At 27.6% G+C, this 27,144-nt stretch overlaps 1 protein-coding gene across 4 annotated transcripts in view; it reads left to right on the plus strand.

The window, feature by feature from the left end:
- The window catches only part of LOC111041054 (protein kinase C, brain isozyme), a 45,907-nt gene extending 24,241 nt beyond the window's left edge, over window positions 1-21,666 (plus strand). For 2 of the 4 annotated variants that reach the window (XM_022325205.1, XM_022325207.1), the window contains exons 4-13: window positions 4,039-4,192; window positions 8,735-8,963; window positions 9,361-9,387; window positions 12,470-12,601; window positions 12,671-12,844; window positions 16,196-16,287; window positions 16,354-16,555; window positions 18,716-18,904; window positions 18,997-19,137; window positions 19,203-21,666. In XM_022325205.1, coding sequence (XP_022180897.1) covers window positions 4,039-4,192; window positions 8,735-8,963; window positions 9,361-9,387; window positions 12,470-12,601; window positions 12,671-12,844; window positions 16,196-16,287; window positions 16,354-16,555; window positions 18,716-18,904; window positions 18,997-19,137; window positions 19,203-19,355 — 1,493 coding nt within the window. In that variant the 3' untranslated portion in view covers window positions 19,356-21,666. The remainder of the gene's footprint in view (window positions 1-4,038; window positions 4,193-8,734; window positions 8,964-9,360; window positions 9,388-12,469; window positions 12,602-12,670; window positions 12,845-16,195; window positions 16,288-16,353; window positions 16,556-18,715; window positions 18,905-18,996; window positions 19,138-19,202) is intronic. The other 2 variants (XM_022325206.1, XM_022325208.1) reach the window with 1 other exon arrangement.
- The last annotated feature ends 5,478 nt before the right edge of the window (window positions 21,667-27,144 follow it).

Here is a 27,144-nt window from a genome sequence, read left to right on the forward strand (position 1 = left end):
AATATTAAATGTCCGCGTCGTCGCTATTTATTTTTGTTGTAACACTTTAATGGTTAGTTTAATGATAATTATTATTTCCTATTTACTGTTTAATTCTAAACATATTATCATATATTTACATATTTGTTAAATGTATAGGTAAACATAAGACACAATAAACTCATTGATCTACATAGTTCTGGTTTAAAATGAACTGATCATAATTATTAATGTCTAAAATACTAAAAGATATAATAGGAATGCTGTATAACCAATGGAAATTTGTTAAAATTTACATTAATTTAAATAACACACTATACGTATAGGTATTGACGTTTTAAATGTAGTGTATGTACAAAATGACTATAATTTAATGTCTTTATAACAATGTATCAACCTAATCAAATCTATCAACGTATCACCTAACCTAACCTTTTAAGGAAAATATTTGTATTGTAGGTATAATAGACTATTTTAGATTCTGAGCGGATCAATTGTATTGATTTTACAATGACTTTAAATATTTACTGAATGTTTATATAAGCATTTTCTGTACACGATAAAATATTTTAAACATTTTGAATTGTTTTGAGTTATTTATAGGTATTTGCAATTTTTAATATTTTTAAGTTTTTTTTGCCTATAAATCTTAATAAAATATTTATTGTCAAAATACTTGAAAATTTAATTAAAAGTTATTAAAATGTCTCATAAGTTATTATAATAGTAATTATTTAATGTTTGAGATACATTATATGCACAGGTTTTTTTTAAATTCGTCAAAATCACTAAATTTTGCAATTCATTTATTTTGTAGTTAAACATGAATAAAATGTTAAATTTTTATAGCTAAGAATTAAACATTTTAAACAAGGTTTCTCATAAGCAGTTCATGCTGTTACCAAGAAATCTAAAAATTATGTAAACACGAACACTTTGAGTCTTTTTTTATATATATTTTAAGTTCAAATTTGAACAAAATTAGATGTTTAAACGGGGAATTTTAGGAATTTTAGTTATTTTTTTGAAATTATAAAATAGTAATACATAGGATGACAGACTGTCTATACTCAGAATCGTTTTCCGTATACTACGATTTTACATCATTGAATTCTAATTTAACTTATCCATTACCTAAGTGTACTTACCCATCCTTTTTTTAAAAAATATATGAGAGAATATATTGGGAATCCAGACAACGAATTTTTGACAAACATAATATACATTGTTTGGTATTCTAGGCATAAAGAGTAGAACTAATATGACATTTCAATACAAGCTGTTGCAGGTTATTTATAATCGCAAGTTTTGTTTCTTTATATGATTTGATGGATGCCTTTTTAAAATAAGGGTTTATACTTCATACTACAGAAATATATGGTTTTTTAATATTTTTAAATATGTTCTGTGAACCAGTGAAGAGTATTTTTCGTTTAAGCTTGACGTAGGTGTATCGAGTTTAATATAGAGCGAACCGTTTGTTATGAATCCAGATTTTCAAAAATGTTTGTTTAATTTTTATTTATAATCGTGGAAACCGCCATATTTTTAAAATGTTTTTTATTAGTTCTTTAAACTATTATCGCCGACTTTAATACTGTTTTCATTTTAATTTTTATGAGATTTGTTGCATTATATGGCTGAAAATTTAATTTTATTATAAGATATATAATTTATAATTGATAGTTTTTTTTGGATTAAGTATATTGGTCATTAGAACCTAATGAACACATTAAATTTAAAAACAAAATAAGAACCTTTCTCAGATAAAAAAAAATTTAGGTTAACATAGCTAATCAGATTAAAATAAAATAAAAACGGATGTCGTGAAGTCAGAAATTTTTTGTATGTAAGGTTCTGTATATAAGTAGTTAACCATGTATTGTATAGATATACGTTTTTTTTTACTATTCTAAACATTTAAGATAGATAAAATTAAGTTATAGACTATGTTTTTCTAATTTTCTAAGACTTCTCGTCGCTAATGAATTTGGTTGAAGATAAGCTATCCGACCGTCGTCATGCAAAAAAAAAGTCGTTGGCTCACCACGACTTGCTGGCACGGTGTTTGCAATGCTTCGAGCAAATCCTTATGGGGGTTCTCTAGACGAGTCCTTTTTTTTGCTAGCACCCACTTTATATCCCTGTATATTTTGCAGGAGACCCTTTTGTTGTGTCTGCCAAAATGCGAATAAGGCATTTACTGGTTAGAGTGACAGTAATTGTTTAGTTTCGTTATACCAGTAAGCGTGATAATGACGGTGCAGTGTTAACAATGTTGACAAAAGGGTTGGGAAAAAACAATTAAATTAGTTTTGTTTGAAACTATCAAAACAATCTCTTAGGCTTATTTTAATATGAATAATGAGTACTGATTACCGATATTTTTTTTTAAAAAGATTTCCCGATTGTGAGCTTTCAACTATAAATTACATTTATGTTTTTTTGTTTTAATTAATGAATTATCAAAACAGGAATTTATTATTTAAAATCTATAGGAATTATACTGTTACATTAAAAATTATGACTATAATTAGTACGATTATTGAATTATTAAATCGTAATAAATTATTTACTTTTTTATGCAAATGATCTATAAACATATTTCTATCTGCTTTCGTATTAATTAGCCATTTAAAATATTTTTTAATTTTAGTACTACCTATATGTTAACTTTTAACATTGATAATTACGCGTTGGATCATGTTTATTTATAATATTTAAATATTTAATGTATAATACATTTTTTTCTACATATATATTTTTTTAAACTATACTTAGCTGCGGAAATTATTAAGATTTTTACAAAATACATGTAGCGATGATTAAATTAAAACAGCGATTAAATATGAAGGTACGTGAAAAATATGACAGTTTATATTCGGAATTAAGAAGATATACTGAAAATTGAAAAGCATGTTTAACCAGAAAAAAAATTAAAATCGTTTAAAATCATTAAAATCGTTTTTTATTTCTTTGTTATAACATTAGAATAAAATAATTTTATATTCTACAACAAATTATGATTGATAGTTGTACAAATCGATCATATAACTAGTAAATATTAGTGCAATTATTAGTTGCTGGTTATTTGCGATTTCTCTAAAAATTTAGGGCTTCAAAATTTTGTGAAACCATTGTATAATACATAATATATATCACATTCAACAATATTATATAGTCCATTGCAAATTTGTAATAAATTCGTTGTAAACGTCATTAATAATTACAACTGCGTATACCTTTATAGAGTACATATTTTATGTTTAACCTATGTTTCTGTACATATTTATATTATTAATGCACGACAATCGTACTGAATATTATCATGAGTATACATAATACGCTGTCCATTTATCAATTAAACTTGTATCTTATCTCTATTTTGATGTGTGTAGTATTTTTAACAACAAAATAATAATACTTTTATGCTGCAGTCTGTTTATTTATATTGATTGTTCGTCGTGGTCGGCTTCACGGTATCTTCCCATGTAATTTACTAATGCTGCAGAGTGCAGTTTGCAATATTAAAATTCGCCATTTAACACCGTTTATTCATCATCATTTTTTACGTGCTAAACAATAAAATCCACTGCAGCGACGGTCCCCGTGTTTCGATACATATTTTTCATCGATTTTCAATCGTCTGATTTAAAACATTCGTTTGTTGTACATTACTCACCTATACAATTATTATTACTATTATTATTATATTTACTTCATTGTTATATTTATTTTGTAATAGTAATTTATTAGTGACTCGTGGACGCGTAATAAATTAAATTTAAGACTAGTGGTCTGACGGATCAATGAATACGCGATTACGATTCTTGATTTGAAAAAGATTCTTAGCCCGCGCGATGTGAATTTATTTATGAGACCGAAGAAAAAAAAAGTATAAGACCATCAGCTTGATGCAATAATATTAATGGTCTTCTACCCAAATACTACTCCTAAATCCTCACGCCACCCTTTATATATTAATTTTTATAAATAATTTTTGCTGTGTGCTAAATATTGTATTAGACAACTTACTATTATTTTCTTTTATGTTTCTAGTTCGCCAAGGAAAAAATCTCATTCCCATGGATCCTAATGGGTCATCAGACCCCTACGTAAAGTTGAAACTCATACCAGATACAGACAACATAAAGAAGAAAACCAAGACAATCAAATCGTCGTTAAATCCCGTATGGAATGAGACAATTACGTTGTGAGTACGATTTTACTATTAATTTTAACGCCAAGCTATTTTGATTTGTGATGATGGCTTTTTTAAACAATATTATATTCGTAGGTACTAGGTATATACAATTTACAATTATATACATACCTGTATATACAACACTATGTTTTCGTGGATAAAGTAAACAAAAAGTGCAATAACAATTTATTTTCGTAGTTAATCTGCCCTGCTTCAAAATTCCAATAACACTTCCATCCACCATGTATGAGATTAGGATAAAAGATACCTGCTGCGATGTTGATTGATTAAGAATGTCACATGGGTTTTTGTATTCGGAGTGTGGTGGAGTATTATTAATTTGTTTGATGTCCACGGGTTCCGTTTTAGATCTATCTTTCTATCTTACCCCATAACCTACACCTCCGCTTCCCCCCAAAAAAGCTGAGGTAACCTAAATATTTTCATTTCATTTGTTCTCGTGGAATTCTATTAGCGTTTATATTGTTTGTTCAATGAAATGAATGAAACTTGCGGAAACAAATAGATTTGATATCATGGGTTAAAATACAATAGTTTAGGTATACGTGTTGAGACTAGTCTCTGGGGATTCCGATTTGTGAATATACGAGTATATTATTATAATCCTATCAAAATAACAAACAATAAAGGACTAGGTATAAAGTTGAAGTGTGCAAACTTTGTAATGAAAATTAATTTCCGAGCGTATATGTAAATATTTTAAAGTTTTTGATTATGTAGAGGTGGGATATACTGTTGAAATATTAAGAAAATATAAGCTAAATGTGTTTAAAAAACTGACGTATTTTTTTTAAAGTAATTAATGTCGTAAATTATTATATTAATTATTTACTGGAATAATAATTTTGTAATTAAATTGACTATATTCAATTTTTTTAAGACACCCTTACCCTTTATGTAATTATGAGATAAAGATACAAATATATATTTTCATTAACCAAACCAGCTTTAAATATTTAGAGTATTAATTCTTGAAAAGTATTTAAAATGTGGTGGTCATATACCAATATATAATAAATAATAATATACGTGGGGCCTCGTTGACTTTTTTCCTCGTACACAGCCGCCTACTATAAATCAACCTCCTGCTTAAACTTAAACATTTACATAATTATTTGAATATTAATGGAAATCAGTAATTTAACTTTTAAAATACATATTTACATAGTACATTAACTTAATAAAATTGGCTATCTAAGATTTATAAGAAACGTAAAAACAAAATTTTTAATTTTTAGAAGTAAAGTAGATCAAAAAAAAAACCATCGAATAAAATTATTTTTACCGAATAATAGTTTTTATCTAGAAATTATACGTTTCAATTTTAATTTCTATCCTAAGCCACTATATTTACCACTGACAGTCCGATTTCAGTTGATGAAAAACTTTTGGAACTTTTAACTCTTGTTATATTGTGTATCTTATTTAAAAACAGTAACTTATAATAATGATTAATTAATTTTTTTTATAAGTTTAATTAGTTAGTTATCCCGGAGGTTAAAATAAATGTTTAATAAGGCGCGAACCAAAAAGTTAATACATTAATAAAAGTAATAATAGTAATACATTATGAGTTAACAATACATTTTTAATAACATTGATAATTATTTTCGGTTTTTTTCATAGAATTTATTCACTTTTTTTTATAAACAATTGCTAATTAGTGATTTGAATTTTTGTGTTTACAATATGTTTGATTAAAATAGTTAGTTAAATATATTAATTAAAACTTAAGTTTTTTTGCCACTTTTTTTAAATTACATTTTTTCTAAAAACGAATATCGTAGAATTTTGTGATTTGATCGTATTTTTACAATTTTTATTCCGTTTGCCATAGCATAATGTCCACTATATTACTAGGTTATTCATAAATTGAAACAAAACGATGTATTTCTAGAAACAAGTACTCACAGTTGTTAAAACCAATAATTATTTTGCCCTGTACCGAATCCCGAACTGTCTTAAAGTGAATGTGCAGTTCGAAACTATTATTTTTTCTTCCTTGAAATTATAAAACAAAGCCTCGAAGTTTATAATATGTATAAAGTACTTGTGCTTATATTATTGTATAATATAATATATGTTTACATTTCATCAGACTTACCTTATTGATCTTTTTGACAAGTCTTGGACATACTATATTATTTAAAAACGTTGTTTATGCTAATATAAATTTAAATGTTCCCAACCATATCGAATGAAAATTCTAAAAAAAAATTATAGTTTAAACGTTGATATTTCTTAAGAATAAATTATAAATAAGGCACCTTGTAGCATTTTCATCACCAAACTCCTGTAAATTTGTGTTTTTATCCAATTTGTATTTACTTTATCAAAAACAATGAATAATATATAGACTCTCTGTTAATGAAGACCACCAAACATCGCTTTCCTTTTTTAGCCTTTTCTTTCAAATTATATATAATAAATTTGTTACAAAAAAATAAGTTGTTTAGAAAATTATCGGCAGGTGCGGTATAACTGATTATTTTTTTATTGCCAACAAAATCAAATAAATGTCTATTTTTTATTCAAATTCTAATTTTTAAAAAAGCTGTATGGGGGTCGCCTTAATACTATTGTATGTACGAGATACGGCTGTATTTTTTTTTTTTTTTTGTCGGATATACACCATCGGAACTCCCACCAATTTTGCCTTGAAACCTAAACGAGTGTCCAACCATTGGCGTGTGAACTCTTCAAAAGACCACTCCCACTGTCTTGCAGCCGTCACACGTGCACTGCTCGAAATGAGAATATTATATTATTATGATTATTATTTTCTCTACATATATATTTTTTTTTAATGTCAAAATAATATATTATATCCTCTCAACGATGTACTGTTGCGGGTTTGACATACCTTTAAAACCTTTGAAATACCTTAATTGTGTTCACGTGTCAATCAAACCGGACGCCATTTGTACCTTTACTTTGTTATTGCGCTAATTCAGGACGTATGTATAACCGTAACGCTCATACGGTAGTAGAATCACGTTATCTCTCTCGTTACCCTATAACTCGAAACGTCCAGGCAATTTGCGTGCAACCGTCCTACAAATTACAGCGCTGCGCCACGTACGTACCCACGTACCCACCTACTACGCATACGTTGAGGCGCTCTTTATCACGGTAACAAATGTGTCGTACGCGGGACATCCGTCAATTCATTGTTAACACAAAATCAAAGTACCCATTTTCCAGGAACTTGAAATATCGAATCCACTTAATCCGAACGGCCGACGATGATGACACTGCGGTGGTTCTTTCCATTGTCGTCGATGCTCGGCGCGTATTAAAATAAAATATGTTTCACTAGGTATTACTGCAGTACCTATATTGTAACGCGCTTATCCGTTTCGATGTATTGACGGTGTCCTTAAAACACCCTCGGTCGGTCGTAAATACTCTGATTATTATTATTATTTATTACTTACTTCACGTAGGTATATACACTATACACAAATTTGCACGAGAATTCAATTTTTTATTTTTTATTTATAGAATGCTCCTATACATTTTTGAGTTTACAGCAATTAAACAATTTTTAAAATCCATATGCAATTTCTTTTTTTATAAGCTTAAATAATAATTTAGTTATTTTGTTGCACTTTGAAAAAAAAAGAAATAAGTGCTTGTAACTTTTTTTCGATACGTATATTATTACTTTCTATGTGCATTACTCTTTTAAAAATATTTAGACTAATTTTAAGCTATTTAACTACAAGTATCACGAACCTAAATTATATAGTCGTTGGTATTGATTTATAATAAATCATGTAATATACCTATAAGTATGTGATGTTTTGAATGTTTAATCTACCTCTTAAAAAAGTAAATTACTCACTGTAATTTGTATCATAAATCAATTTTAAAATATCATTAGAAGTAGAGCCTAACACACATCTCAGCTCAGAATCGTTTTTCATACCTATATGCATAGATTTATCTCTAAATTTAAATTTAATTCATGGGTACTGGTATCCATTAATAGTCATTATTCAGTGACCTATTCAATTATAATGAGGATCATTTTTGATCACTTTTTTTAATATTTGATTGGTTTTACGTTTAGAGAGTAATTTTTTTCTTTGGATAATACTTGATTGATTTTTTCTTTACATGAAAATTATTGTTTTTAAAGAACGTATTAATAAAAGAATGTTTGCAGATTTCCACAGGAATAGTTTTAATGTAATTTATAATGTAACGATGAATCGTTTATTGGAGTTTTAGTTTTGGAATTGTTTATTTCATCAAACATTTAACTTTAAAATTGTTTTTTTTTTTAAGTTGAGAAATAAACGTTTATAACTTGGGAGAGAATAAAGAATTGAGGAGATATGAGTGTTTAAGGAAGTCCGAAAAGATTGCGGAGCGAATCAATTTATAAACTCTAACTATCTTTACTTGACATCAAAGTTGACATGCGAAACTTATAGATCTTTAAATTCAATCGCAAAACTTACTTTCTATTGTTCCGTGGAAAACGTCATAAGATTGATAAAACTATGGTATTGATTTGTGCAGTGAGCTGAAGCCTGAAGATAAAGATCGCAGACTATTGATTGAGGTTTGGGATTGGGACAGGACGTCCAGAAACGATTTCATGGGATCTTTGTCGTTTGGAATATCAGAACTGATCAAAATGCCGGTAGAAGGTTGGTTCAAGCTCTTGACTCAAGAAGAAGGGGAATTCTATAATGTGCCAGTGCCTGAAGAAGGTGCCGACTTGGCTGCACTAAAATATCAAATGCGGGTAAGGAAAATAATTTTAAGTACCTATCTATTTTTATTTATCCTTCGTCATTTAATTCTATCTGCAAGTGTACGTTTGCGTGTTGTGTATCTATATTTGAACGTTTGTGGTTCAATTTTCACAACATTCATGAAAAATATGATTTGGGTATATAAAATTGGTTCTTTTTGGTAAAAATGCTATACTAAATTTGTAACTAAAAACTTTCTACTTCGAGCAGCATGATGAAACTTTTGTACTTCTATTTTATTCTCCTATCTTCCTTTTTTTTCTGCTACTGATGAATATATTTTTTTGTTCAATTTAATTTTGTGTGTTTGTCAAACAACTAATGTTATTCACGTTTATGTAAGCATTGCACATTCATTAATTTATATTTATATCTCTCTTAACACAGGGCTCAAAAACGCAAAGTCGAAATTTGGTTCGTTTCAAATTCAATAAAATACTATGTAGTTTTATTTGTATATTAGTGTATAGCATGTATATATTTTAGAAAATATTTATATGACGTAAAATGTATTTTAATTAAAATCCTAATTAAACATACACTTAATCAAACTTTATCTGCTCACTGCAGATAACTCGCGTACAAGTTGCAACTTTACTTCAAATTTTCTGTTGGAATATAACTATAAATATGTATTTTTCATGTTAAATTTCTATTAGAAAAAAAAAAGTTACAACTATGTCTAAATTCAATAATAATTCTGGTAGAAATCCATTAAAAAAAAATTGATCAATAACTGACTCAAATACTTAATACTAATTCCTTAAAAACCTGATGAGTGATGCTATGACCTCACGTTTTTCTAGTAGCACGCCTTGTATTACAGTTTCTTAAAATAATTAACATACAACTTTCTAAATGATAGGATTACCTTACTCAAGTTTAAATTAATAACTCTTAATGTTTTGTTAAAATATTTTAGAAAATCTTTTCCTTGTTAATTTTAAAACGTTTTAGAACATAATATTACAAGAAATAATATTATTTATAGCAGAACTGAACGGGACATGCTTTGTTATTTTATACTGTTCAATTGCAGTAGTATCAATACAGTTACTGGTTTTTGTAGTATATTTTGTGTTTTATTAGTATCTATTGTTTTCGTATAACGAACAATCGAAAAAAAGTTGTATAAAAAAGTACATGTATTTATGTCTGGTAAACATTTTTTTTAGTAAAAAGCAACAACAATCAGTCATTCTAAATGTATGATGTTAAATTTAATGGGATGTACTCGTATAAATCAAATGCCGGTAAATTAATAATTTACTTTTCAACTCATTTTCAATCATTATAATTCCATTTTCAAAACAGTTCCTGTTATAACTTTAACATATGCAGTTTTTAGTCTATATATTTCTTAAAATATAAAATATACAAAAGGTACCACTAAATATTACCAAAACAAAAAAAAGAACTATTTCTTTAATCTTTCAATGCATTGTTACTACTCATTTTCTGAAAAATTATACAAACACTCTAAAAAACTTACGTATGAAGTAAGTCAGTATTTTTAAACATTTTACATTAGTTATCTAACTTTAGTTTTTTAATCGTTGAAAAGTACATATATGCGTTTTGTTTGTGTAAAATAAATTAGCATACCTTGAATATTAAATATTGCCGTTAGTTACTGCGCTTTATAATACTTGTTATTTAAATTATGATTCATAAATAATAAACATGTTCCATTATTTATAATTAAAAACTAAAAATTTAAGTAGATGATAATATTATTTTCTTAATTTCTGTTCTTTATACAGACATTTATGTTAGTAATTTTATTATTATTATTATTATTATTATTATATACTAACCGGAGAAAACAAAAGAAGGCCAACTAACAATACATTAAATTTGTTTTTGGTAATAGTTTTAAACCTTCATTGAAATGAAAGAAGTAAACTACGAAGAAAACTGTGTAATAAATTATTCATCAACTCACTTTACCGTCAATCAAAACTCCTTGTGTTTTTTTTTCATTAAATTTTAAATGCGGTTTTAGTTTCACAAACATTTTTAATCGAAAAGTTGTTTTAAACGTGAATATTTGAGTAAACATAATTATAAGGGCATGAAAGACACAAGTTTAAATATATATTTGTAGTATTTGTTTTTTATTTTTATTTTATATAAAACAAACAAATTACTATTTTTTGTTGTTAATAAATTGATTTAACAAACTGTTTTATGTAGGTAAGACAGTTGGATTAATCGATGATAGCAATAAAACGGACTAGCATTATTTTTAAATTATCGAATGACTTTCACCAAATTTGTAAACCACATTTTAACACAGTTTTTCGTATGAACTATAGTTATTTTTCATGTGTAATATACCATAACTATTGCAATATGTTTATAAAAAGAAATATTTCGATTCGTAAAATTACTGTTTTAAGGAAAATCGTTCTTCCCTTTGTATGCGAATTCTGCTTGGAAATATCTATTATCACATATAATATTATAATAGATTCATTGATTCAATATTTTTTTTAAACATACCAGACAGCCATAGAATATTATGAATTTATTTTATTAGAAATGCTATTAATTCAGATTACTCATTCCATAACATTAAGCGTTTAAAGGGGTTTTGAATGGCAAGGAAATACATGATAACAAATATTAATTGTATACAATTGCAATATTCAAAATAGTTTATTTATTTACTTATAATTAAATTAGAAGAACAATTTTAGAAGTTCTTATATCTATTTAACAACAAGTCAATAATGTGATTTCAACATATTTCTTTTTTAGATTGAATAGATTTTACACTTAATCTTTTTTTTTAATATGTAGTTTAATACAAGTTCAATTTAATGAAAATGTAAAATACTTGGCAATACTTCATCAGTATTATTTTCAAATATAAACGTATATGGTAAATCATGTTATACTTCGAATGCTGTACGTATAGACAGTAAGACTTGAGAAGAAATTATGTTATGATCAATTTTAAAACGTCATTATCTAAACACGTACAATGTATACCCTCAATTAATAAATATAAATAATTAGTATAAAACCTTGATCTATAACAACCAATTGCTATAACGCAATTTTATTTTTGTACTATTTTTATAATTTAACATGTAACATATGTTACATAATATCAAAATAACAACATAATTCACCCCGATAATCTAAAAAGTCTATTGTGCTTATTTTAAAATCAATTTGGAATAGTTATATGTATTTCTTTAACGAATATGTTCAAATTACATTTATTTGGAATTCGAATTGTCCGAATAAAAAAATGTCCGATACTTCTAAATGCTTTTGCATTTTAAAATATATTTAAATAAATGTTAAAAAATTATGGAGCTCATAAATTACTTTTGTGTTTTTTTCTGGCTTATCTTAAGTAATGTAGTTGCATGTTGGTGTTATCTCTTCAGTAAGAGCTTTAGAAGTATACATTCTGCTAGTAAAGTTTTAAAATATTTTTATTTTTATTTTTTTATCTAATACATTATATTCACAAATTTAGAAGACATCATTAACCAGCAGAAAACCAATGGTGCCCGACAAAGATGTACCTCATAATATGGGGAAAAAAGATGTAATTAGGGCATCAGATTTCAACTTTTTACAAGTGCTCGGAAAAGGCAGTTTTGGAAAAGTAAAGATAGCAACTCGATTGTTATTGTTTATTTTTATCGTTCGTTAATTGTTTTGTTTTAAATTGTAGGTGATGTTAGCTGAGCGTAAGGGAACCGATGAATTGTATGCGATTAAAATTTTGAAAAAAGATATAATTATTCAAGACGACGATGTCGAATGCACCATGGTGGAAAAACGTGTATTAGCGTTGTCCAGTAAACCACCGTTTCTCGTTCAATTACATTCTTGTTTTCAGACTATGGTAAGTATTCACAAATGGTTACATACTTATCAGTGCTTAATAATAATATTATCATCATTACAATTAGACATTTTGAATAATTCGAATAGTTGCAATAATTAAATAACTAGTTAATTAGAATCGAGTGAGAAAGTTGATTTTATATCATCAATTCAAACCCACAATCAAACTTAAATTTCGATTTTTTGAAGTTCAACTTTGAAAAGTTTTTCAAACATATTGTTTTTAGGTTCATTGTTATGTTATTTACACTGATAATTTATATTTAGATATTAAAAATGTGTTCTTCTCGTAGAAAACACGAACATTTTTCATAAAATAAAAAGTACATAATATTATAGTTAGGTATAAAATATGTTCTAAAATATATTTATTTATATGTCAAAAATATTTAAATTTAATGACAGATTCAATTTTAAAAGATAAGTGTCATCACTTATCGTACTAATCTTAAATAAGTACTTATAATAGATAATAGAAGAATGGGTAGGACATGTTAATGTATACGTCAAGCAGTTGCGGTCTTTAATGTAGAAGGGAGGAAGCGGTCTCTCACTTCCACAAGGGGTCGTTAGTTATAATATTATGTTATATACAAGTGTAATCTAAAAAAATATTCAATTAATTCCCATGTGATAAAGTTGCATAGCCTATCCATTCTTATATTATCTATGGTATCATTGGCTTATCATTTGCTGTTTGTTTTTAATATCTAAACATTTTGTCTGTTTCCCTGAAAGGACGTGATACTTATTTTTTACCTCTATCTTAAATACGTATATTCCTAATAGAAAATGTATGTTCGACATGATTGATATCTTTTTATTATAACGGTAAATTGACCTATTAACAAACTTAAAGATAATAACGTATTAATCCTAATTTATCGACACTAATTGAAACTTCAGCTAGTCTAACATACCTAATAAAAAAACATAAGAATATTATTTACGTTCTCCTGTTATTTTTATTTCAATTATTTGATTTCAAGTAAAAATTATAAAAAAAAATATAAAGATTTAACAATAGTCCCTTGTTTTTGTCATATCAATATCATACAAATTACAACTAACGTGTGATTACGTATTATATTTTTTTTGTATTGAGCTTATTTTATGGTTTTTGATTTGGTCGATATAGATGGATACCTAGGTTGGTAGTCGGCTCTCTGTAATATTAAAAATAACAAAACGGCATCAGTTATGTCAAACATAAATTTAGTGTTAACGAGTGTTGTGTTATACATATTATGTAATGCGGAAGCAACAAATACGTCCTACAAATATTATAATAAATTGGTAAAAAATGTATTGTAATATTATAATCATAACCTGCAATCAGATCATTTCATGAATTAATGTCCCTTTAAAATTGTTTTCTGATGGACACACTAACACTAAGCATTGTTCTTATTTTATTATGTCATTTTATGTTTTCAATTATATGAGATTCGTGCTTCTGTTTATTAAATTGAGGGAGATAGTACATTTACGTAAAACGGATTTTGATTATACGTTTTCATCTATATAGAGATACCTAATATGTTCTCTACTTTGTGTACGTAAATTGTTTGTTTTCAAAGAAAACTACAAATAAAGTTATTACATATCTACATTTTGATAGACGTTTTTCCTCGTTATAGAAATGCCAAAAATTGGTATGCGTTTTGTTGAAAGGTATCCTGTTAAGAAAATAAATTAAACTATTATGAATGAAAACTAAATAAACAATATTAGCATCATTTTTATTACAATTATGCCAAATGTAATGGAATTTACGAACGTTTACAATAAATCACATGTTTCATACATTTTGCTGTCATTTTTCTTCCATTTTTTTTTTTTTTTGTAATAATGCATAAAATTTCAACACAAACTTTGAGTACAAAGCATTAAATAAAACTACACTTCCACTATGAATAATTCTAAGACCTGAGAAGGGTTCGTTTTTATATTTTTCCAAGATCAACAATATATATTGTATGTCTTGAAAAAATACTACTAAATAAAACACTATTGCTCTTTAAGGTATTCCCGGAAAAACTCATCATTGTGACCCACGTAATTTTTTTCATTTTCGCGGGAATAATCTCACTGGAAATGTCAGATTTTGACTGTATCCATCAAATTTAATATTGTATGCGATGTTTTATGCCGTACAGTTAAACAACGATCAGGATGATGTTAATATTTAAAAATATATTAATACATAAAATATATGAGTACTTTAACTTGAGATTTATAAAAGTTTTTTTCGAAATGAGCAAACAATTTCAAACATTTATATTTATTTATTTGTCTAGTTTTAACAGCTTATTATTATCATATTATACGAATAAAGTAATTATTTTCATTTTTATTTGTTTTTATCTTTTCTACTCGCTTCATTTTATTGAATTTAATATTCTTTAATTTAATATTGGTTTTATTGGTTTTTGAAAATTGGCTTTTGTTAAAAAATACTTTACGTAGTTTTAATGTACAGTTATAAACATTATTGAAAAAGATACTTTTTGTCGTAACAAATTTATTTTTCGCTTTCAATATTTTGCTGTTTATTTTTTTTCATTTAAATTTTATCACAGAAATAAATAAAACCAAAATAACGGTTTATGTCGTGATTTTTTTTATCATACATTTTGTTTTTTATACATATTAATATATTATATTCTATTTGTATGCTTTATTATATACGTGCGGGTATTCTTTTATTTAAAATACCTACTTATTGCTTATAACTAATTAATATAATACTAGATACCTAATAGTATACATTATAGTATCCACTCTTGGTTGAGCTGGTTAAATGTTTGTATCATAAATGCATTCAAATTTAAGAAAATGCTAATCGTATTGATTTTAGAACTATTATACACCCACTATGGATTTTATTTTTGATATCGGAGCATTCCAATTATAATTTTTAAGTACAATTTATTACGTGAATATTGAATATAGTAATTCTTTTCAATGATCGACGTTTAATTCCTTAATTGTTATATTTCCGTTGTACTAAATAGCAATTATTGATTAATGTCCAATTGTTTTGTTATATGTATTATTATCATTGATTAATAATGATATATATATAAGGTATGTATTATCAATGATACTATTTGAATAACAATTAACAATAGAAATGTTTTCAACTAGAAATAAAACATTACTGTTTAAAAACAATCCTTCTCTTATTTTACACGAGTCATTTTGTATTAATAATAATAACTATATCGATTTGTGTCTGCAGACTGATTATATATATTTAAATAATTAAGTTTACGCGTTCATTATTTATGCCAACGACGATTGGATTAGCTATATATTATGTAAATAAAAAATAATTTTTTCCTAGGATCGTCTATATTTTGTGATGGAATATATAAATGGTGGAGATTTAATGTTTCAAATTCAACAATGTGGAAAATTTAAAGAGCCTGTCGCCGTGTACGTATATCTTCTCCTGAAGTTTATTCGTATCATATCGACTCATAAATATATTTTTTTTTTCAGATTTTACTCCGCAGAAATAGCGATCGGACTTTTTTATTTACATCTCAATGGTATCATATACAGAGACTTAAAATTGGACAACGTTCTATTGGATCAGGACGGTCATATAAAAATCGCTGATTTCGGTATGTGCAAAGAAGGTATTATGGGCGATAAGACTACAAAGACATTTTGCGGAACGCCGGATTATATTGCCCCAGAGGTAAAATATTTATGTTCATGGACGATAATGCGCTTGATTACCTTATTATTTTGGTATCAGATTTTCTTATTGCAACTGTACACCGTCGAGGCTTTATGTATATGCTCCTTTATATACCGCGAAAGTAGATTTTATTGTCTTTATGCTTTATCCAACTCACGTGTAACGTGTAGCCAAGTTCGTTACTACTGAAGTATTTCCAATACGGCGTCAGGCTTACATTAACATTAGTCTCTGGGGACTTTCGTATAATTTACGGAGTAAAACATTATTGGAATGGTTGCTCGTACATTTTGTTTAGTGTATTATATTCAAAAGGCAGTTATTAATGATAAAAATATAAATCCCTTAATTTATCCAACTATTATACAGTGTTCACTGTACACTCTAAAATACTGAAATAAACATGAAATTATATTATTTTCTTAGAATTTTAAATTACGTTCGCAATAAAATACATTATTTTCGTTTATTTTTTTTAGAAAGTTGCTTAAAAAATATCAAAACTGTACGTGCATTAAAGTGGCACCTCTGCATCCAAAATACATTTTCAAACCTTCATAATATTATTACAGATTTTTTAAAATAATTTTATAGTATTTGCATGATGTTTTTTAGAAATAATCTAATAGTTGATAAATAACTATATTTTTTTGTTAGTTTTTCTCTAAGTAATAGAGCTTTATACGTTGCATTTTAGCATCATCATTATGGATTAATTACTCCAAACATCCAATTATTCGTTTTTAACTGATATGAAACAAAACCCCTTTATATTATCCTCTAATAGTGACCCTTAGGAAACGTGATGAACTATTTGAGTAGACTTTCGGCTATTAAGAGCAAAGCGATATGAACGATTCACTGCCCCGTGTACATCATCAAAATGGCTGTTCCATTATTTTCTTAAATAGAATCTGGAAAAATAATATTATTTTAAGCATCAGCTTCGTATAAATTTCATTTCGTCCCGACGTTCAATAGTATTTAAAATGTTGAAGTTCATTAACTGTATTCATTCACACAAAACTAACAATTTTGAAAGCACCCTAATTATTATTTCGTTCTACTTCAACTAACATTTTTAAATCTGAAAAAGAACAAAAAATATCGTTAATTATTCTTGTAAACCATCATAAGACCTTTAAAAATACAAGGTATTGTCTTCTAAACAAGCTCTCGTTATTAAGATAATTTTTTTTCGGTGTATATTTTCTGTATTCTTAAATGAAAATCAATTGCATTGCTGTACTATGGAGAAAAAAATATTAAATTGGTTCTATTCAATTCTATAGATATTTGTCACCTTATACGCTTGTTTACCTATGTATTTAAGACATTTTTAGTGCTAGATTTGAGTAGCGATACGGTGTGTGATTTTCCGACAGACATACCTAAATCATGTAATCGAATTATAACGCGAATGTTAATGAATAGTAAAAAATATTATTAATCTTACTGGTACTCGGCAGCCATTTTTGTGCACCTTATTGTAACGATTGTTTTTAAGTTACATACTTACATATTAATACAGGTTTGAAGGTAACATATGTATACACATTGTTACAAAAGTATAAACGTCTCATTAAAAATATTAAAGTTCATAGGAATACGTGCAAATATACCATGTATTATTATTGTAGCTATAAATATTTTGTTTCGATTAATGAATAACTCATTGTTTTTATATTATTCGAATTCTACCTGTTAATTAGAACTATTACTAATCAACGGAACCCAATAACGAGTATCTTACCTCCCTATCCTATACATAATCTCATCTATTATCAATACAAACAATTGACGGTTTACCATTAAACCCCGATCAACTTCCACTGCTATTACAAGCTGACGATTATATATATATTATATATACACATATATAATATATATATATATAATACACATCCATATTGCAGTATAGTACACCTACGACATCATTCAGCTGTAGGCGAATTGGTAATCACTAATCACAATAATATTACACATGTCATAATTCGTCGAATATCAGTTGTTATCTCACAAAATATATTCTATTAGCACTTTCCCAGTGTTATTTAATTTCGTTAACATTGTGTTTATTTTATTTTATACTCAAAAAATCATATTATTGCACGCCTAGAGTATACTGCAAAACAAACACTTTTCATTGATTTTCAGATTATTTTATACCAACCGTATGGCAAGTCAGTTGATTGGTGGGCTTACGGTGTTCTCCTGTATGAAATGTTGGTTGGACAGCCACCATTTGACGGAGAAGACGAAGAAGAACTTTTTGCGGCCATCACTGATCACAGCGTCAGTTACCCCAAAGGAATGTCCAAGGAAGCCAAAGAAATATGCAAAGGGGTATCGTTATTATAATATCACCTTTTTCATATAATCCAAAAATATGTTTTTTTTGTTTTAAAATATTGTTATTTTTTTTTTTTTAACTCTAGTTTTTGACTAAAAATCCAATGAAAAGATTGGGAGGAGGTCCCAGGGGTGAGGAAGACATTCGGGGACATGTATTTTTCAGGCGTATCGATTGGGCAAGAATTGAAAACCGCGAAGTGCAACCTCCGTTTAAACCAAAAATCGTGAGTATTACTCACGACACGGCATTAAGTATCCGTAAAAAAATAATATTATATTTATGTTATAGAAACACCGTAAAGACGTGAGCAATTTCGATAAGCAGTTCACTGGTGAAAAAACAGATCTTACCCCCACCGATAAACTGTTCATGATGAATCTAGACCAAACAGAGTTCATGGGTTTCTCATTTCTCAACCCAGAATTCATTCAGCATGTATAATTTATTTATCTCCTTTATAAGTATCCTTTTTTTCAATTTTATTACAGGGTTTTCCTTTACACTCCTTCGCTGTTATCCTATCCCGTCTTTGTCTACCGATTCCGAATTCACTATAGTCAATTGGACATTACACAACACCCATCGAATTTCTTTCAGTGTTTTTAACTGATATACTTTTTGACCATCATCCCTGATCAGTGATCACGTTATCAAACCAAAAAAAACACATTTTTTCCGTTTTACTTTTCAGTATTATACTACTACTATTATTAATACTACTACTACTAATACTACTACTACTATTTTTATTACCGTTTCCGGCCGACCCTTATTATCATGAATAAACTAATTTACATAAGTAGTACACGACATTTCTGCGGAACGTTCTCCGAATGTCTAACCTTTGTCGTCATACCATAAACAGTATTTTCTAACGTAAGTTTAGAGTATTGTCATATATTTCGTATAGTAGTGATGAGGAACATTGAGTCGGCAAACGTCCGTATTTCAGAGCTCGAGTGCTGTACGCATTTTAATGTGACGTGGCACCTCAAGGGCGCATGGACGTTAACCAAAGAACATCGTTCCATGAAATAGGATAAAATTGGGACCATTACGACTATTGATATGATGTGTGGGTTTAATTGTTTTACATAGTCTTAATTCAAAGTGAAATGTAGCTTATAGAAATACATTCGACATTCTGAAAGAAAATTTAAAAAAAATGAATATGTAAGTTCTATCTGTGATCTAAACAAGTGCAATAGACACAAGATGTCATTCAATTTAAATAATATTCCTCTCGTTTTATATTAGGTACATAATATTCAACGTTTGAATATTCTAAGCAAACATAGTTACCTCGTTTCCGTTTATTCCCTCTATAATAAATACGAACAAACGTGTTTTTGTGTAGAAACGATAGGTTGTATCTAAATATTTTTTCTCATTTAAAAATAATTTTAGTGACAACTTTAATTCGTACCTATATAATATAACTATTATTATTGCTTAAATGTTTACGTTATTATTTAAATTATTATTAAATTACGTATATTAATATATTATTAGTCATTCTCGGTTTAAACATTTCGGGAATATAATTTTAAAACGTTATTAATGTTTATTATTCGTAAAAAAGACATTAATTTATATTGGTCGTTTGAAATAAAAGTATATTAAATGGATATTTTTGTAGTGTTTAAGATTAATGGATGTTAATTCACAAACACAGTGGTAACAGTAAGTAAGGTACTTAAACAATTTTTTCTCTTTTTAGGAAATCTAATGTACTTTTATATCAAACGATCCGTATTTCACATTTAATTATACGTGTTCGAATATTTTAAATACGAGTAATATGGTATAATATTTAGGTGATTTTGGGATTAACAACATTTTAAGTGATATTTTACTAAACTATACTATAGTAAATCAAATTGGTAGTAACTATGTACTATTTACTTCTAGCTAATCTTTAACTTGCTCACAACTTAAGTTTATTTGTATAACTTAAGTTTAAAGTAGGATTTGGTTTAACTTCTAAAAGAAAATATTCAACGATCAAAATTGTATTTACTATAAATGTTTAGTATATTTTGTGTTGTCTAGTTTGTACATAAGTGTTGTACCTTGTACGCCTAATTATTCTTTTATCATTATATTTATGTAATCACATTTTATTGTTAAAAAGTCTTTTAATGTACAACAATTTTGTTAAAAAATAATTAATTATGTATCTAATAATACGGGCTTGGGGGAATTTTATTCGTATTTATTGTTGATAATTTTTTAATGTTATATTATTGTAACTTACAATTTGTGCACTTTTTTACTTTATTGTTTTATTATTTTCGGTCGTATTATTTCCCCTCTCCCATATTTATAAATATTAATGGTAGTCATTCAATCATTATTATTGTCATTGTAGTCAATTTACGTATAAATAATTTGTTGCTATTTTATAAACTTCTACCATTATTTGATAGTTTGATAAATAATTACTAAGTTTTTTTTTGTTTACTCCTAGAACATCCAACTAAAAGTTCTACATTTGATTTGACCGATCCGTGTTTATTTTTATTTTATTTTATTTTGTATTGTTACACTTTATCATATTTTAAATAATTTTAGACACAAGTTAGTCGATAGGCTAAAATCGTGTTAAACACACTATAAAATTAAATTAATACACCATTCAAAAATAATAAATATATTAATTGTTTACAATACTGACAATCAAATATCACTTAGTAATTTCTGTCACAATATTTTATCTTCTTCTTTAATACATTTTATGAATGTGCCAAAATTCCTCTCAGTGTTGTTGAATTATTAATTACACCTATATAGATTTTAACAATCGTTTAGCATTTAATTCATTTTAAAATACATTATAATAGTATAACTAATAGTTTTAACATGTAATACATTGTATTTTATTTGTTTTTTTTCCAATTAAAGATAATTATACTCATATACATACGCGATTGCTGAGTAGCTTGTTTTACTATACAGATTATTAAAAATTCATTTCAGTGCTATCAGTAACTGTTGAAGTTTGGTTTGGCCAGCACGGGGAGATTGCTGGGCTAAACGTTGATAACAAATTTGGCCTACTTAATGCAATATCGCGTAATAATATATTAAAACGTTTGACTGCAAAGCCATTTCGTTTGAGCTTTATACCGTACCTATTCGTAAAAGTTATTTGCATGCGTCTATTATACGTGCCCCCCTCCCCCGACCATCTCTATATAATATTACAAGCAATTAATGTAACATATTCGGTTACTTGGTACACAGCACAATTTTATAATATTATGACGTGTACGCCGTGTACGCAGCCGCCGACGACCAGCACGGTATACGTCCAATGTTTATGCGAGCTCATTACCGATAAACGATAATCCTCCGTGACGATCAGTCCTTCGCCAGTTATTAACGAATAATGCACTTGACGGGTGGTAGCAGAGTGAGGGGGAATAGGGGGATGGGGTACGATTTTACACTGCCCGGAAAATTTATTGCGAAATTATACGGGTCGGAATACGACAGTTTTTTTTTCTTCAAATTTTTCATTTCAGCCGTTTCTTTTGCTCAATATTAATACGGTGGTAATAGCGTATTATATCATAATAATAATAATATCATGGGTTTGGTATTCATCAAGAACGCGTCGCGCAAACTGTCTCTTGAATGGTTTTTATTTTCAGTTATTTCAGTCGTGCCGGACCTTCGTATCACAACTCGCAGTAAGTAAGTAAATCAACATATTAATAATAGTTATAATAATAATAATAAATATATTTTTATCTGCGTGGAAACCTCAAACGAACTGTGCGTATCCACGTACTACAAAATATACAGCGTGATCACCAAGCGTGTTATCCCCTTTGCCTTCTTTAATGATGCATTTATTATTCGAAATTGATTTTTGAAATTCTTAAATTTACTTAAAGACCGTATGTTCAAACTATTGAGATTTTTGTATTACTTAAGGGGTCTCCCATGAAATAAAATATTCTGTTTTTCAAATGTCTCCCCCCCTCCCTTCTACTGTAAATTATTTAGCAGATAATTTTTCTGAAAAACGAAATCTTGTAAGAGTTGTTTTTGAGTAATTTTGTGTATTTACAAGACCTTTGTGTTTACAAGATAAAAGGTCTATTACAATGGATTTGGATGATATGGAGACTATGGTAATTCGAAAATGTTTGTAATTTGTATTAATTATCATTGTTTATAATTTATTAAAATGACCCAAACATGATAAACACTAGACCCAATAGTATCCATAACATTTTTCTAAAACCATGTTTAAGGACTAATTTCCTTTGTATACATTTTTTAATAACTGAAAAACTACTTTTTCTAATTTCGAATTAGATACGGATACAAAAATTTTTTTTTAAAAATTGTCTACTTTTACTGTTCACATTAGAAAAGGGGGAGCACGGATTTTCATTTGAAAACCATAAGTTTGTAACATCACGGGACACTCCTTGAGTAATGCAAAAACCTCAACATTTTTAAATACAGTTATACTCTTTAAGTATAATTAAAAATTTTCAAAATCAGAATTTAATAAAATGCATTATTAAATTTAAAACATGGGGTGAGTGTGCTTGGTGAATCACACTGTAGAGTACCTTACATAAATACGATAACATGCGACGGGTAATTTAATGGGTAGGTACCTATACTGTTTTAAATTTTCGGCTGCATAGGTATATACATATTATATTGTCTGTAACCGACACACGCGTTATCGTCATATTATAATACTATCCTCTGCACTGTTATACTTAATCACATAACGGACGTGTAAAATAATAATAATATGGTCACCGGGAACTTCCTGCACACACACTTATACAGGGTGATACACCGAGCATGGCCATCTCCATTTATTCTTTAGTTTTTCTTATTTATTTCGTATGGCAACTTCTCTAATAATGAATTTATTCAAATTCTGATTTTTGGAATTTTTAAACCCACTTAATGACCATAATTTTAAATAATTTGATTTATTCCACCATTTATATGGAGTATTATGTGGTGATACAAATATTTTTTTCACAAATTAAAACTAACCTTTTTCTTTGTAAATCATAAAGCTGCAGATGATGTTTTTTAAAATGAATGAGTATATAGTATCCGAGTTGTTTAACTTTACCTATATATTATATTTATAAGACAACAGCCATTAAAAATCATCTTACTATACAATTAATGTTATATATTTTGTTGATAGATTAATATTAATTATTTACTATAATTTTCAAATAATCATATCCTCTACTATCATACTTTTAAAACCAATAATATTATCATGCACCTACCAATTATCCCGATCTATAAAGTTAAATAATTGGAAAAATACACTCATTTAAATTTCGATTTTGATATATACTCGTATGTACATTTTAAATTAAATTGTCTACTTATCAATCATCTGTTAATTATTAACAGGAAAAACAAATGTTCTCGTTTGAAAATTTGAAGTTGCCTATTATCGCCACAGGACAACGTATAGGTATAGTATATTACTGTATGTACAAGATCTAAGCGAGAGTGAGACCTACTTGAAAATTCCAAAAATGAGAATTTGAATAAATTCATTAACAAACTTGAAAAATAGCGGTGAACGTGGTCGACGAATCACCCTGTATGTTCTGCGTAAGTGTATTTTTGGCGTGCCATCCATCAAATATTATTTGACGTTTGGTAATTTTTTTTATGTACCCCGCTAAATTGCCCGGCACGCAGCGGTTTACAGTAATCGTCGATACGTTTATATTTATGTATAATTTTATGATAATAATGATATATTATATATATAAGTATATACGACCCGTGACTTTGTTATTACTTACCGTTTTAGGTACCCACCCCGCCGATTCAATAAAGTGCTTGTATACGACGGACTGAAAGTTGAAACCGGGGATTTAAACACGAAATAGCGCGTTTCCCGTTTTTTTTATTTTTTTTCATAATGAATTTGGGCAACATTATTATTATGTGGGTATGACTACGGTGTTGCGGTAATCCATTTACTGATGTAATAACAGTATATATGTAGGTATTCTATCGACTGCAACGGTAAATATAACCATTTTCGAGCAGACATCGGTAGCGCATCGAAATACATACGGAATAGCCGATCAATAATATAATTATTTTACTAACAAATAGATAAACCGTAGGTTATGTACAATTCACATTTTATTTGTATTCGTTAATACGAGCGTTTTTATTAAACAATTGTATATAGTCTTATACTCCCATAAATGAAATGCATATATATTATACTCTGATCAGTAGTAATAATCGTGTCTCCGAGTATAACACACGAACCGTGTTCGACAGTGTAATATTTTAACGTCAGAGTGGTCTGTGGACTAGCAAGGGCGATGAAAAAATAATTTATTCTTTCGGTAGTAAAAAAAGAAGTATGATACTTATTCTGCAGGTGGTTGATACTGACATTCTGCAAACAGCCAAACCCCGACGAACAAAAATGACCGAAAGTGTTTTAGCCAACGACAGATGCGTAGATAGGATTTTTGTTTATGGTAATGTTTTAATAAAATAACTGGGAGGGGGGCACTTTATCTGTTGTAGTTATAAATCTTCATAATAATATCAAATATATGAAATATAGAACCAAACGACAACATATTTTTTAGATAATATTTCAAGCATAGTGTCATTGATTATATCTTATGAACATTTTACATAAAAACAGCTGACGGAAAGTGTAACAACACTCAAAACTTTCCGCCGAGATCAAAAAGCCGACAATAATTATTATAAACTATCAATTATTCGATAACGTTTTCGAATAAAAATTGATTCGTGTGTGATTAAGCCGTAACCGCGATCTGTTGCATTATTTTTTACGTACGTTTTTATCTCAGGTTTCCCGTTATATACTACACTAACAGTTTAAGCTTAATATTAACTATCAAAAAATGTTTTAACTATTAAACTTAAATAATATTCCACTACAATAATGCATGAATGTGGCTCAAGATTGCCTATACAAAACGCCCTTGTATAAGTAATATTAATTGATAAAACGTAATTTAATAAAAAAAAAAACATTACATTTTTTTATAGAAGATTCATGAGTGCAGAAGCCAGTTTTGTGGAGTGCACGAGTTTAGGTATCCAAATAATTTTTAAGTAAATATACCTACTTAAATACATATTTTAAATACTTTTGAAAAAATAACTTGGCCAAAGTATTTATTACTTTATCAAAATATCTGTATTTGAAATCAGATACCTAGCTACTTATCTATTTAGTTAATATATTTTAAATTTTCTATTACGTAAACCAAAAATACAATATTAAATATAATATTTGTATAATAAAATATATTTTTTTACTGTGGATTATACCCAACTGAAAAGAAAACAGACTAGTAATGCAATTTATAGTTACACCAAATTATACTGTGTAAACAATCAATGACAAAATCGAAAATGCTAACAAAAGTCAGTGAAGTTGATTAATTATAAAAGTATTGAATTATCATTGTTCTCGTAGGTACATATTTTAACAATAGTTGTCGTAGAAAGATAAACTAACAGCTGCAGTTTTGTTGTTATAAATGTATTTAAATTTGCAATAAATATGTTCCAACGTGACCATTATTACATTACCTACGTCTTTACACATAAATGTGACCATTTTCTAATCATACATATTTTAATTGTTTTATTGTCATATTGTTTATTGTGATAACTTATTTTATTTTTGCTATTACATTTTACACCGTTTTGAACATAAAAGAAGTTATTAAGCGAATGCATACTCGTATACTTCGAGCCCATAAAATATGACTACGGAAAGAAAGAAAACAATTTTAACTCGCATAAAATTGTACTCAGATATAATTTTGTGGAGGAAAAGTTTCGATTCATTTTATTAATCAATAAATGAAATAATAAATACTCGGCTATATATATGATTACAACGATGTTCGATCGGTTTAAATGTATAAAAAGTTATTTTTTTGAACGTGACGTAGTTATATTATAATATCTTATATTGGAATTTAGGTATGTGGGCGCATAGTAATAGGTTTATACAACTGTCGTATTCTAATATATTATTATGATTTTGCACATTAATTAAAACCGATCCATTAATCTATACAATATAATATATATTACCTATGTAAATGGTATAATTATTGACATTGTTCAAACGATATTTGCAATCCTCCTTTAACATTACTCCTCCGCAGCCGTTCGAATTCAATGTAAAACCGTTTCG

This window comes from Myzus persicae, unplaced genomic scaffold (assembly GCF_001856785.1).
Source record: "Myzus persicae strain clone G006 unplaced genomic scaffold, MPER_G0061.0, whole genome shotgun sequence".
Classification (NCBI taxonomy): domain Eukaryota; kingdom Metazoa; phylum Arthropoda; class Insecta; order Hemiptera; family Aphididae; genus Myzus; species Myzus persicae.